General features: G+C 44.0%; 1 protein-coding gene across 6 annotated transcripts in view; it reads right to left on the minus strand.

Annotated features, from left to right (window-relative positions):
- The window catches only part of wrn (WRN RecQ like helicase), a 137,170-nt gene that overhangs the window by 13,577 nt on the left and 111,364 nt on the right, over window positions 1-12,229 (minus strand). For all 6 annotated transcript variants that reach the window (XM_038792676.1, XM_038792672.1, XM_038792675.1 and 3 more), the window contains 3 exons: window positions 10,452-10,620; window positions 8,003-8,142; window positions 5,440-5,556 (listed from right to left, as the gene is read on the minus strand). In XM_038792676.1, coding sequence (XP_038648604.1) covers window positions 5,440-5,556; window positions 8,003-8,142; window positions 10,452-10,620 — 426 coding nt within the window. The remainder of the gene's footprint in view (window positions 1-5,439; window positions 5,557-8,002; window positions 8,143-10,451; window positions 10,621-12,229) is intronic.

Genomic DNA, 12,229 nt, shown 5'->3' on the forward strand with positions numbered 1-12,229 from the left:
AGAGAAAACAGTGAACTATAGCAATAGGGAAGATATGAGAATATATATATTTTTTAAATTTAGAGTACCCAATTATTTTTTTTCCAATTAAAGTGCAATTTAGCGTGGCCAATCCACCTTCCCTGCACATCTTTGGGTTGTGGGGGTGAAACCCACACAGACACGGGGAGAATGTGCAAGCTCCACACGGACAGTGACCCAGGGCCAGGATTCGAACCCGGGTCCTCAGCTCCAAAGGCAGCAGTGCTAACCACTGTGCCACCGTGCTGCCCTCTGTATTCTAAAGGGTGTGATAACTGGGCACATAGAAAATAATGGTAGGACTGGGCAGAGTCAACACAGATTTATGAAAGGGAAATCATGTTTGACAAACTGGTTGGAGTTTTTTGCATATATTTCTAGCAGAATTGATAACGGATAACCAGTGGTTTTTGAGAATTTGGATTTTCAGAAGGCTTTTAAGTAAGATCCCATAAAAGAGGTTAGTAGCTGGATCATTCTCAGGTTGACAGGCTGACTACTAGACTACCACAAGGATCAGGGCTTGGCCCCAGCCATTCATAATCTATATCAATGATTTGGTTGTGGGGACCAAATGTAATATTTCCAAGTTTGCTAATGACACAAAACGTTTGGGAATGCGAGTTGTGAGGAGGATGCAAAGAAGCTTCAAGGGATTTCGACAAACAAAGTGAGTGGGGCAAGAACATGGCAGATGGAATATAATGTGGAAAAAAGTGAAGTTATCCACTTTGGCAGGAAAAACGGAAATGCAGAATATTTCTTAAACAGGAAGTGATTGAGAAGTTTTGATCTCCAAAGGGACCACGGTGTCCTTGTTCATAAATCACTGAAAGGTGCAACAAGCAATTAGCAAAGCAAATGCTATGGTGCCCCATATTGCAAGGAGATTTGAGTCCAGGAATAAGGAAGTCTTGCTGCAGTCACACAGGGCCTAGGCAAACCATACCAATTCACGCCCCAAGTTCACCTACCTTATTCCGGATGCTCCTTGCATTGAAGTAGACACACTTCAACCCGCCTTTCTGTCTGCCGGTACACTCCTGCGACCTTGATACCCTCCTCAGTACCTCACTACTCTCAACACTGGCTTCTGGACTACATCTCGTTTCCCCAGCCCCCACACAAATTAATTTAAACCACACACACACACCCCCCCCCCCCTCCCCCGAAGAGCCGTAGCAAATTTCCCTCCCAGGATATTGGTATAGGTCTGTACAAGACCCACCTTCCCCAGAATGTGCTCCAACTATCCACGTACCTGAAACCCTCCCTCCTACACCATCCCTGCAGCCACATGTTTATATGCACTCTCTACCTGTTCCTCAACTCACTAGCACGTGGCACCGGCAACAAACCAGAGATGACAACATGGTTTGTCCTGGCTCTCAGCTTCCACCCTAGTTCCCTAAATTCCTGTTTTAAATCCCCGTCCCTTCTCTTACCTATGTCGTTGGTACCGATGTGTACCACGACCTGTGACTGTTCCCCCTCCCCCTTAAGGATTCTGGAAACACGGTCCGAGACGTCACGGACCCTGGCACCCGGGAGGCAACATACCATCCGCGAGTCTCTTTCGCTGCCACAGAACCGTCTATCTGTCCCTCTAACTATCGAATCCCCAATAACTATGGCTCTCCTGCTCTCCCTCCTTCCCTTCTGAGCCACAGGGACGGACTCAGTGCTGGAGATCCGTTCACCTTGGCTTACCCCTGGTAGGTCGTCCCCCTCAACATTATCCAAAACGGTATACTTGTTACTGAGGGGAACGACCACAGAGGATCCCTGCACTGGCTGCTTCCTCCCAGCCCCTCGCACCGTCACCCATCTATCTTGATTCTTCGGAGTAACTACATCCCTGAAGCTACTATCTATGACTACCTCTGCCTCCCGAATTATCCGAAGTTCATCCAGCTCCAGCTCCCTAACGCGGTTTCTGAGGAGCTGGAGATGGGTGCACTTTTAGAATTTTAGAACAGTACAGCACAGAACAGGCCCTTCGGCCCTCGATGTTGTGCCGATCAATGATCACCCTACTCAAACTCACGTATCCACCCTATACCCGTAACCCAACAACTCCCCCTTAACCCTACTTTTTAGGACACTACGGGCAACTTAGCATGGCCAATCCACCTAACCCGCACATCTTTGGACTGTGGGAGGAAACCGGAGCACCCGGAGGAAACCCACGCACACACGGGGAGGACATGCAGACTCCGCACAGACAGTGACCCAGCCGGGAACCGAACCTGGGACCCTGGAGCTGTGAAGCATTGATGCTAACCACTATGCTACCGTGCTGCCCCTTTACTTCCCACAGGTGAAATCAGCAGGGACACTGACAGTGTCCTTCACTTCAAACATTCTGCAGGAGGAACATTGCACTGCCTTCCCTGCCATCCGCTCGAGATAACTTGCGGATAAAAACAAGAAAAAGAAAGAACTTACCTAATATTCACTCAACCCCTTAGGTTAAAGGAGGTGGAAGGGTGGGAGACACTACAAGTGTAGTGTCTAGGGTTTAGGACCTGCCCAACTTAAATACAGGCAAAAAATAAAACACTTAACCAGCAGCCACTGCGCCCCGCACGAGAACAGCAATCAGCTGTTATGGACCCGCGCAAACAATTTAAATCTTTACTACTTACCCAGCAGTCACTCTGTCCTCACTCCGACTGGATTTAGCTGGAAGCTCCCAACAGTAAGTTTTTTAAAAATTTACTCCCCTTCTCAGTAAGCACTCACTCAGCAACCACTGCTCCCCACACGAGAACACCTTAGGGAAAAGAAAAACTACTTACCAGTCACCAGCCAATCACTTACCTGCAGGCTGTGACGTCATGGTTCAACTTCTACCTGCCCTCGAGTCTCCCTCTTTATCTTTACTCGGCTGGGATCCTTACAGTGATTGGGTTTTTTTTGGTTAGAGGGCAGCACGGTAGCATGGTGGTTAGCACAAATGCTTCACAGCTCCAGGGTCCCAGGTACGATTCCCGGCTGGGTCACTGTCTGTGCGGAGTCTGCACGTCCTCCCCGTGTGTGCGTGGGTTTCCTCCGGGTGCTCCGGTTTCCTCCCACAGTCCAAAGATGTGCGGGCTAGGTGGATTGGCCATGCTAAATTGCCCGTAGTGTCCTAAAAAGTAAGGTTAAGGGGGGGGTTGTTGGGTTATGGGTATAGGGTGGATACGTGGGTTTGAGTAGGGTGATCATTGCTCGGCACAACATTGAGGGCCGAAGGGCCTGTTCTGTGCTGTACTGTTCTATGTTCTATGTAGGGAGGGAAACGCTGAAGAAGTGTTTGGGGTTTAATGGTCACTTGACAACAGCTCCTCCACAAACCACCTTCAAGATACAGTGACCACAATGCACTGATACAAATTTTCCCGCAACAGCCAATCAGCAGGTCCGCTCTACTTCCCTCTGTTGGATGCTTGCCTTCACTTGAACACGGAGGGTGTCTTGCTCAGGTACACATTCTGGATGCAGTGACCGGAATGCACTGATGCAAATTTTCCCCACAACAGCCAATCAGCAGCTCCGCTCCACTGCCCTCTGCTGGAGGGCAGATCATCAGTACTGCAAAATCCATGATTTTTATGACTGCCCTTTCAGTGTATCTCTCACTGTTTCTCTGCTGCTCAATGACAATGTCAATGGTCTGCTGGACACTCAGCTACAACAAAAGCTTGTATTAACACCTTTAATATAGAAAAACAACCCTGAAATTCTCTCAGAAACAAGCATGCTGAGACGAAGACGGTGATATCAGGATGACAGAGCAAATGCATGGTCATAAATGAGGGCCTCGGGGGGGGGGGGGGGGGGGGGGGGGGGAAGAGGTGGACAGGCTTAGATGGGGAATTCTGCAGAATGCAGCCAAGGTGGCTGAAGACACAACTTCCAACAGTGGGCCATATGGAGACAGAACGCACAAGAGGCCAGAATCAGTGGAAAGTTTGGGGGAGGCTGGGAATAGGGAGAGGGTTGTAGCGTTGAATGAATTTGGAAGATTTGAATTGGAGAGCTTGAGGGACTGAAAGTCAATATTGATTAGTGACGAAAGGGATGATGGATGAGCGAGACTAGGTATGGGCTAGAATATAGAGAGTCGAATGCTCAATGAGCAGAGGTTTATAGAGGATAGGAGGCCAGACAGGCAAACTGGCCTGGTGATAACAACAGCACAGATCTGATGACAGACATGGGTGGTGCTATGGAGGTGGAGGTAGGTAATCTTTGTGACAGATATTGGGTCTGAAGCTCAGTTTGGGTTAAAATTGAGAGGGGCAGAGAACCAGGAAGGGCTCCAAAGGGCACAGTGCAGGTGTCCACTGGTTGGAGTGAGCTCTGCTGATCCCCTGCTTCCTGTGCAGTGTGGCAGCGCTTCTGAGGAGTGCCAACATCTGGTGGGCCCCTGATTGAGCTTGGCTACGCTAATCCCATGATGATACCGCTGGTGTATCAGGGTTCCTAGAGGGGCAGCCTGGGTGGGCTCCAAGGTGACCAGAGGCCTTCTGAGCATTCAAAGGACACATGCGGCAGTGGGAGCAGCCAGGAGCCTGTATGTAGCATCAAAAGGGTGCATTTCAAAGACAGACTGCAGCAATGGTGGTCTGAGCCAAGCCACCCTGTTCCTGAGGTGGACACCCATGGGTCCACACACTTGGCACCAAATTGTTCCGTTATTGCCCCATCCCAGGCAGCCAGCCCCCAGTGTTGTTTTAGCCTCCCACTTCCCTGATGCTGCCCTGGTGCCCAGGCCCCACTTGTCAAGACTTGCACTAATTTATGCCCGTGAGACCTCCGGCCAAGAGGGGTGAAGCGTTGTGAAAGTGTGAAGCATACAAGCCGCTGATGATATTGTGATCCATGTAAATGATGGTTTTGCATGGATCTGTCAGAAACTTTGATATCGCTGTCAGCGTCGGAATCTTTGATTTTACATTTCACACAATTCTTTGCCCGGTTACGATTCGTGCTTCCGGCGTAGCGAAGTGGAGAATTCAGCCCCCTGATATCAGATAGATCCAATAGTCTTAAGAAATTCAGTCTGGAGTCCATATGGAATCACTCCAGCATCAACAGCACGGTTTAAATTGATTAAAAGATAATGGGCGGGATTCTCCGGCTTCCGAGTTTAGGCATGTTACCCTTGGTTAGGATAATTTATCACAAAGAAATCTCCTGAAAATCCTTCTTCAACCACTTAAAACAAAGGAAAGTGTCAATGGCAGGGGTTATTCATTATTGCTGTAAAGTATTCTAATACAAAGTATTTTAATTATTGTGTAGGAAACGTGTGGTTACGCTTTGAAAGGTTATACAAATATTAATGAACTGAACATGAGGCTGAATCAATCAGCAGAAGCTCATTTCTCCCCAAAATATCACAAGTGGCCATTAGTGGAACTGACTCACCTGTGTGTGTGAATCATCAAACAAATCTTTTGTGCCAGCATTAGGCTGTTTCCATGGCGCCAAACTAAGGGAGGATGCGGTGGACGGAACTTTTTGACAGCTGCCTGTGTGCTTTCCCTGAAGACAGAAATATGACCAGTTGCAGTTGGAATAAATTCAGGAATCTTGGAAAAGAGCAAGTTTGCACTAACAAGGCATTTAAGACTGTTTATATTCACTGTGCATATTTTGTGTCCTCAGGACGTCCCCAAGTGTATCACAGCCAATGAATTACTTTTAAAGTGAAATTACTGTTGCTCTGTAGACTAATATGGCAACCAATTTACACACAGTAAAATCTCTCGAACATCGATTGAGGCTCAGTTATCTACTTTTGGAGATGTCAATGGAGAACATCTTTTCTACATCATGAGTCATAAAATCAATCAGAATGTTTATTTACTGGATATGATGCTTCAGGCAATTTGCTGATATTGTTACAACCCCCTGGGCTAGTGCACGGTCAATTCCAGCCTCACGTGCCCCGGAGTCACATCTCAGCTGAATGAACCAATAATTCTTATAGGAATACACAAAGTCTTTGCCCCTTGGCTTTCCAATATTCAGTCACCAGGTTTGTAAATGTAAAGAAGATTACTATTTTATTTATAACAAGAACTATCAGGAAATATGCAGTAAATACAGCTGGTTATCGACAAGCTAATACCCACTTTAACTTGCTCCCACTCCCTACACACACACACACACAAGACAGACAAACACAGAGGGGCAGAAAGAGGTAAAAATCATGTCGAGGGAAGAAAATGTATTTGTTCCAGATGATAGGTTTGGCACACGTATCTTCACAGCAAGCTTGCAGATTAGAGTCTTCATTGTAGATACATTAATTCAGGTACTCTATAGTTTAAAATGCATTCCTCACAGCTTTTCCTGGAGAGGCACTTTTTTTCTCATCAAATTGTGCTTTCAGTTCGTAGTTTGCCTTCAGGCCTCTGTTGTTCCGGGGAAAACAGCTTTCTGGAGAGAGAGTCAACCCTCACTGTGACCTTCGGGGGAGAGTTAGTTGGATCTATCTGAAGAGTTAGCAGAATCTCGACTCCTTCTTGCTGCCAGAATCAAAACTGAAAGCAAACTCAAATCTTGGGACTCTGAAAAGCATTCCAGTGGGATCAGATCTAATCACCACCTATTACCTGGCAGAGCACAGCCTTCTGGGCCAATCAATCGCCCACCAGCCAGTCAATCAACCCGAGTCCCAACCGCTCTCTCTATCGCTGATGTTGGCTATCTGCAACTCTAGTTTAAACCAGCGCAGCCTTCCAGATTCTTCCTGCTTGAATTAAAGATATAGGCCTCTCGCCTTAAAAAGACATGTGTAATAATCATCATGGATCAAAAATATAACAACAAAAAATAAAAGCGGAAATAAGGGGACCAACAGAAAATAAAGAGGAAGAATCCTTACAACATACATTAAAAAAAAATCTAAACATATACTTCATCCCAGAATCTTGTTAGAAATAAGGGGCTTGAGTTACTGAGGTATAAAAAAAATCCTTAAAAATACATCAACCCAGATTATAATTTTAAGCATTCATCTATATTTCGGCACAGAATGGATTAAAATGGAAATCACACAAAGATGGCAGAGTGTGAAGTGGAAAAACCAATACTGATGCAAGTCAGGGTGTTCCTTGGAGATTAGACAAGTTATTGAGGAACTTGGAGAAGCTATCAGCCTCCAGGTACCCATGCTATCCCTGGCCTGCAACTGTTTGCTGCTGACTCAAGGGACCCCAAAAGGAATTTTTAAAAAAAATTGTTTTGTTTCCCTGCACAGGAATTGCTCACTTTGTTGAGCTGAAGAAGAAATATGAAAATTACGAGTCGAATATGAGAGGCTGATGTAAAATTATCTGTAATGTTTGGAATGCATATAATTTATAGCAAATGGTGATTTCTCTCCCTCCCACTAATTAAAGAAAATGTGTTTTGCCTATTTGTTCACTTATTAAAATCCAAAAATATAATAACCTCAGTAATTCATGGCACATAGCAAATCCCCTGTATGAATAAGAAATCAATCTCTGGGATTCTACTGCCATCTACTGGCACAACATCATATCAACAAGCAATATCCCAAACAAGTATAACTCAAATAGCCTAAAATGGAATCTTGTCACAAACAAACAAAGAACAATTGCATTTCATACTGTTACGAAGCAATTAGTATTTCATAACAGTTACTTCTGCCTTCACATTGCTACTAAGGTTGGCTGCGTTTCTCCGTCTCCACTGGTAATTACAGATGTGTCCTGTTCCATTCAATGATTACCAAACCTTCATAAATTTAGTTTAATTTATGCTCATGCAGTGTAACACAATGAAAAATCAGAACACAACTTAATTATAATGCCAGGTCTTCAGATTACTTTATAGTTTTTTTCAATTAGTTCTTAATTTTGATTGTTGGCCTAAAAATACCCTCAACAATTATGATGGTTGAGACATTCCATTCATTTTAATGAAAAAGAAAAATTAGGGTTTTAGGTAAAATACTCACTGCCGTTTCAATCCACATTAGTTCTTCCTCTTTGGGACAAGGTGCAGTAGTTCTGGGTGGTGGAGATTTTGTTTCAATGCAAGGACTTTGTGGGTGCCCCATGTGCTCACCATCATGCTGTGTCTCAACAGATTCTAAGTCTACAGGCACAAGAAGAGTTTGGGACACATTTGTAAGTATGCAGTAATACAGGGACAAAATGGGTAAAAAGAAAAAATCTGTTGGTACTTTGGCAGCTTTCTCTAAATTGTTTCCAGCCCAGAGAATGGATAGCGGCCTGGCCCTCAAGCTTTTGGCAACACCCGACTAGTTGTCACCAGGATTAGCCCCTGCCCAGTTGTCCTTTATCTCTGTCAAAAAGTGCTCAGCTTCCACTCTGCTGCACCGTGAGCATCATAGCACAGATCAGGAATTCTGGGGGACTGTGGCCTTAAGCGCCAAGCACACCACTCACCAGCTCAGGAGCTTACAGCACCAATAACTTGTACTGTCCCATTCTGTTTGAAATTTTAAATTTCTGGTTTCTCAAATATAAAAATACTTTTGGATTAGGGGGATTACGTTAAATCTGTTAGCAAAGGGTGGCTTAAAAATTGCATTTAATTCAATGGTGGACTGCATGGAGTGGTATGCTTCCACATGCAGATCTGATTGGTCAACACTAAGCTACAAAGTCATGTTGCCGTTGTGTGTAAATATTTAAAAGTCTATCTTGCTTTTTCTTTACCATTTTCTGATTTCACTGATATTAGGCTTCAAGCCCAGGGAAGCATGTTGCAGCAAATTTCGAGACACAAAGCGCAATAAGTGCAGTAATAGTCCAGAGGCCTGCTCTAATAAACTAGACTTCATGTGCCGCCACAGCAGACTGAAAATTTGAATTAAGCTTATAAAACAAAAAAGGTCTATGGAAATTAGGAGGTTGCATTGGTAAAAGTCGCCACAAAGCGGTCGGATTGTCAGAGAATCTCACTGATTCGTCCATCTCACTTCACCTGAGGAAGGAGCAGTGCTCCGAAAGCTAGTGTTTAAAACAAACATGTTGGACTTTAACCTGGTGTTGTAAGACTTCTTACTGTGCTCATTTCGAGGAGGAAATGGATCCTCCTTACTCAGTCTGGTCTATATGTGATTCAGCCCCATGCTAACTGTCCCCTGAAGACTCCCACACATACCAAGAATGTACTTTTAAAAAGCACACAGAAGGAAAAAAACAAAGCACAGATACATACCCAAGCAGAACATAACAAGTAGAGACACAAGTGGTAGATACAGAGAATGTGAAGAAAAGGCCAGCGAGAATTACCCAAAAGCAATCTGAGAAGACATCTCTCGCAGAAAGGGAGAGGGGGAACCAACAAAAGACTCCTGCAGGGCATATTTTTAAGTTATAATTTTCATGCCTGCACTGACTGTAGTCTGGTTATGCTCCATCGTGCTTTATGGATATGCACTGGTTCAGAAAGAACATTTGTTTATGTTGAAGACATTTACTCGCTTCAATGGTGTATGTACATATTGTAAATTTGCATTCAGCCTGGTCCCTCACTTCTGGTTCTGAGATGTCAGAAGGGGATTTATTTCTAGACATTTGTCAACTGCTCAGCAGCTGGTCTTTCGGTGATCATGCCTCGTGACCCATCAACACCAATCTCATCCAAACCTGCTGGTCACTGCAGAGAGGCATCATGGGCAATAAAGAGAACATTGCTGTTTACCCCAACATTTTATTCCCCTTAATTTTGGGTCTCCTACGACAAAGCACAATTCTCCAATCTTCACTAAGGCAAATTCTAAAATAAGTGTGTCAGAGCAACTCAACGTGATTTGTCATATTTGCTCTTTTTCCCCGCTACTGCCCCTTCCATCCCGTCATACAGCCGCTCGGCTGAGGTCGTGAACTCACAGGTGGAAATCTGTCATTTACAATCTGTGATATTGTTTGGATATCTTTTCTTTCTATTTGGTACCTATACTGTTCATTTCTTTATCCTATATGTGGCAGTTATTCTCCAGTAACTTACCCAAATGACTTTCCTTCCTATGTGTACGTGGACAATATGCATGTGGACAAATTGACATATTATATAAGCACCTGCTCTAGACATGACTGGACAGTGGTGGGAACTTGGAAGTGGCAAATAATTTCCCTTCCCTCGCCTATGGGCTCAACTCCAAGTGCAGTGTCTCCAATTCCACACCAGATGAGATAAGCTGTCTTGGCAAAGACCAAGAATTGAAGCTGGACCTTCTCTCTGGTCCCAATGTCTAATCCACACAATGCATTCATCAACTGAAGAATACTTTCAATTACTAAGATCTGCTTGGCTCTATCCTAAATTTTAAGCAGCATCTATCTATTTATTTAACTGATTTTGTAGATTGAGTAAAGAAATAAAACATTTCTGAGAAAAGTTTGAATCATTGAACAAGACTAAATTATTTTCACCTGAGGTAACTGGAGGATTCAGGGTAGTGTTAATGTTCAGTTCCTGAGCTGAATGACGAGGTCCGGCTTGATTAACATCCATAAAGTGACTAGATTTTGGTGTACAGGCCAAATAGTGACCAACTACGGGAAGAGCTGTCTTGCTTAAATCTCCAATTCTTGTGTGAAACTAACAGGAGGAAATAGAAAATCACCAGATTATAGCCTACAAAAATCACCACAACCATTTCCAGAATTAAATCCATGGTATAGTATCAGTGATAGCGCAATAACAACTTACACGTTAATATGTACACACAAAACTGATCATAAATACATATTTAAATCTTGTGTATTGGCATATATGACAAAATAATCTGATTGTATGAAATGATTTATCCAGTTAATAATACAGATGGTGCCACTAAAAGGCTTCGTTCTTGAAATATTTCTGAGTAGTCCTTTCACCTCAAGTAAATAGTTACCATTTCACTACCAATATTAATATAGCATTTAGATGTTAGCCAACTTTTAAATATACTCAGTTTTTGCGACATGGCAGAGGACCAACATGTGGATCCATAGAGGCACAGAAAACGTACAGCAGAGGAGGTGGCCATTTGGCCCATCATGTCTGTTTTGTCCGCCAAAGAGTTACCCAACTTTCCAGCTCCTAGTCCATAGTCTTTGAAATTATGGCACGTCAAGTGTGCATCCAAGTTTTTTTTTAACCACCCTTCCAGGCAATGCGTTCCAGACCACCACCACCCTCTGGTTGAAAATTCCATTCTCAACTGTCCTTTAATTCTCTGTAAACTGTTTTAAACCTATAAGAACCAGGAGCAGGATTAGGCAATTAAGCCCCTCGAGCCCACTCCGCCATCCAATACGATTATGGCTCATCTCCTCTCAGCCTCAAATCCACTCTCCTGCCTGTTCTCCATACCCTTCAAACCCATTACTAATTAAAAATTTGTCTACCTCCTCCTTTACTCAATGTTCAGGTTCCACCACACTCGGGGCTAGTGATTTCCACAGATTCACAACTTTTTGCGTGAAGTAATTTCTTCTCATCTCTGTTTTCAATCTGCTATCCCTTATCCTAAAACTATGACCTCTCATTTCAGACTGCCCCACAAGAGGAAGCACGTCTACGTCTACTTTGTCAATACCTTTTACCATCTTTTATGCCTCAATTATATATTCTCTCATTCTTCAAAACTCAAGAGAGTATATAGGCCTGAACTACTCAATCTCTCCTCACAAGACAAACCCCTCATCTCTGGAATCAATCTCTGGAACCTCCTTTAACCGCCTCTAATGTAAATACATCCCTCCTCAAATAAGGGGACCAAAACGGTACACAATACTCTCAACCAATGCCTTGCACAATTGTCTCCTATTGTTAACCTCTCTGCCAAGGGAAACAGGTGTTTCTATCTACACCTGTTTGGGCTCCTCATAATTTTCTACCTTTGAGATCCTGGGGCAGTTTGGCTTTGGGCCAAAATTTATTTCATGGATTGGGCTTTTGTACAGGGCCCCCACCACGAGTGTATGTACTAATGCCCTGAGCTAGGGTTATTTTCAACTGAACAGGGGTGTCCATTGTCTCTGCTTTTGTTTGCCTTAGCAATAAAGCCGTTAGCCATTGCGTTGAGGTCGTCCACCAGATGGAAGGGGATAGAGCGTTGGGGGGGAAGGAGCATAGAATGTCCTTATACATGGACAATTTGTTACTGTATATTACATACCCTCTCTCAATTGTGGGGGAGATAATGCAGCTGCTCAGGAGGTTT

This window comes from Scyliorhinus canicula, chromosome 3, assembly GCF_902713615.1.
Source record: "Scyliorhinus canicula chromosome 3, sScyCan1.1, whole genome shotgun sequence".
Taxonomy (NCBI): domain Eukaryota; kingdom Metazoa; phylum Chordata; class Chondrichthyes; order Carcharhiniformes; family Scyliorhinidae; genus Scyliorhinus; species Scyliorhinus canicula.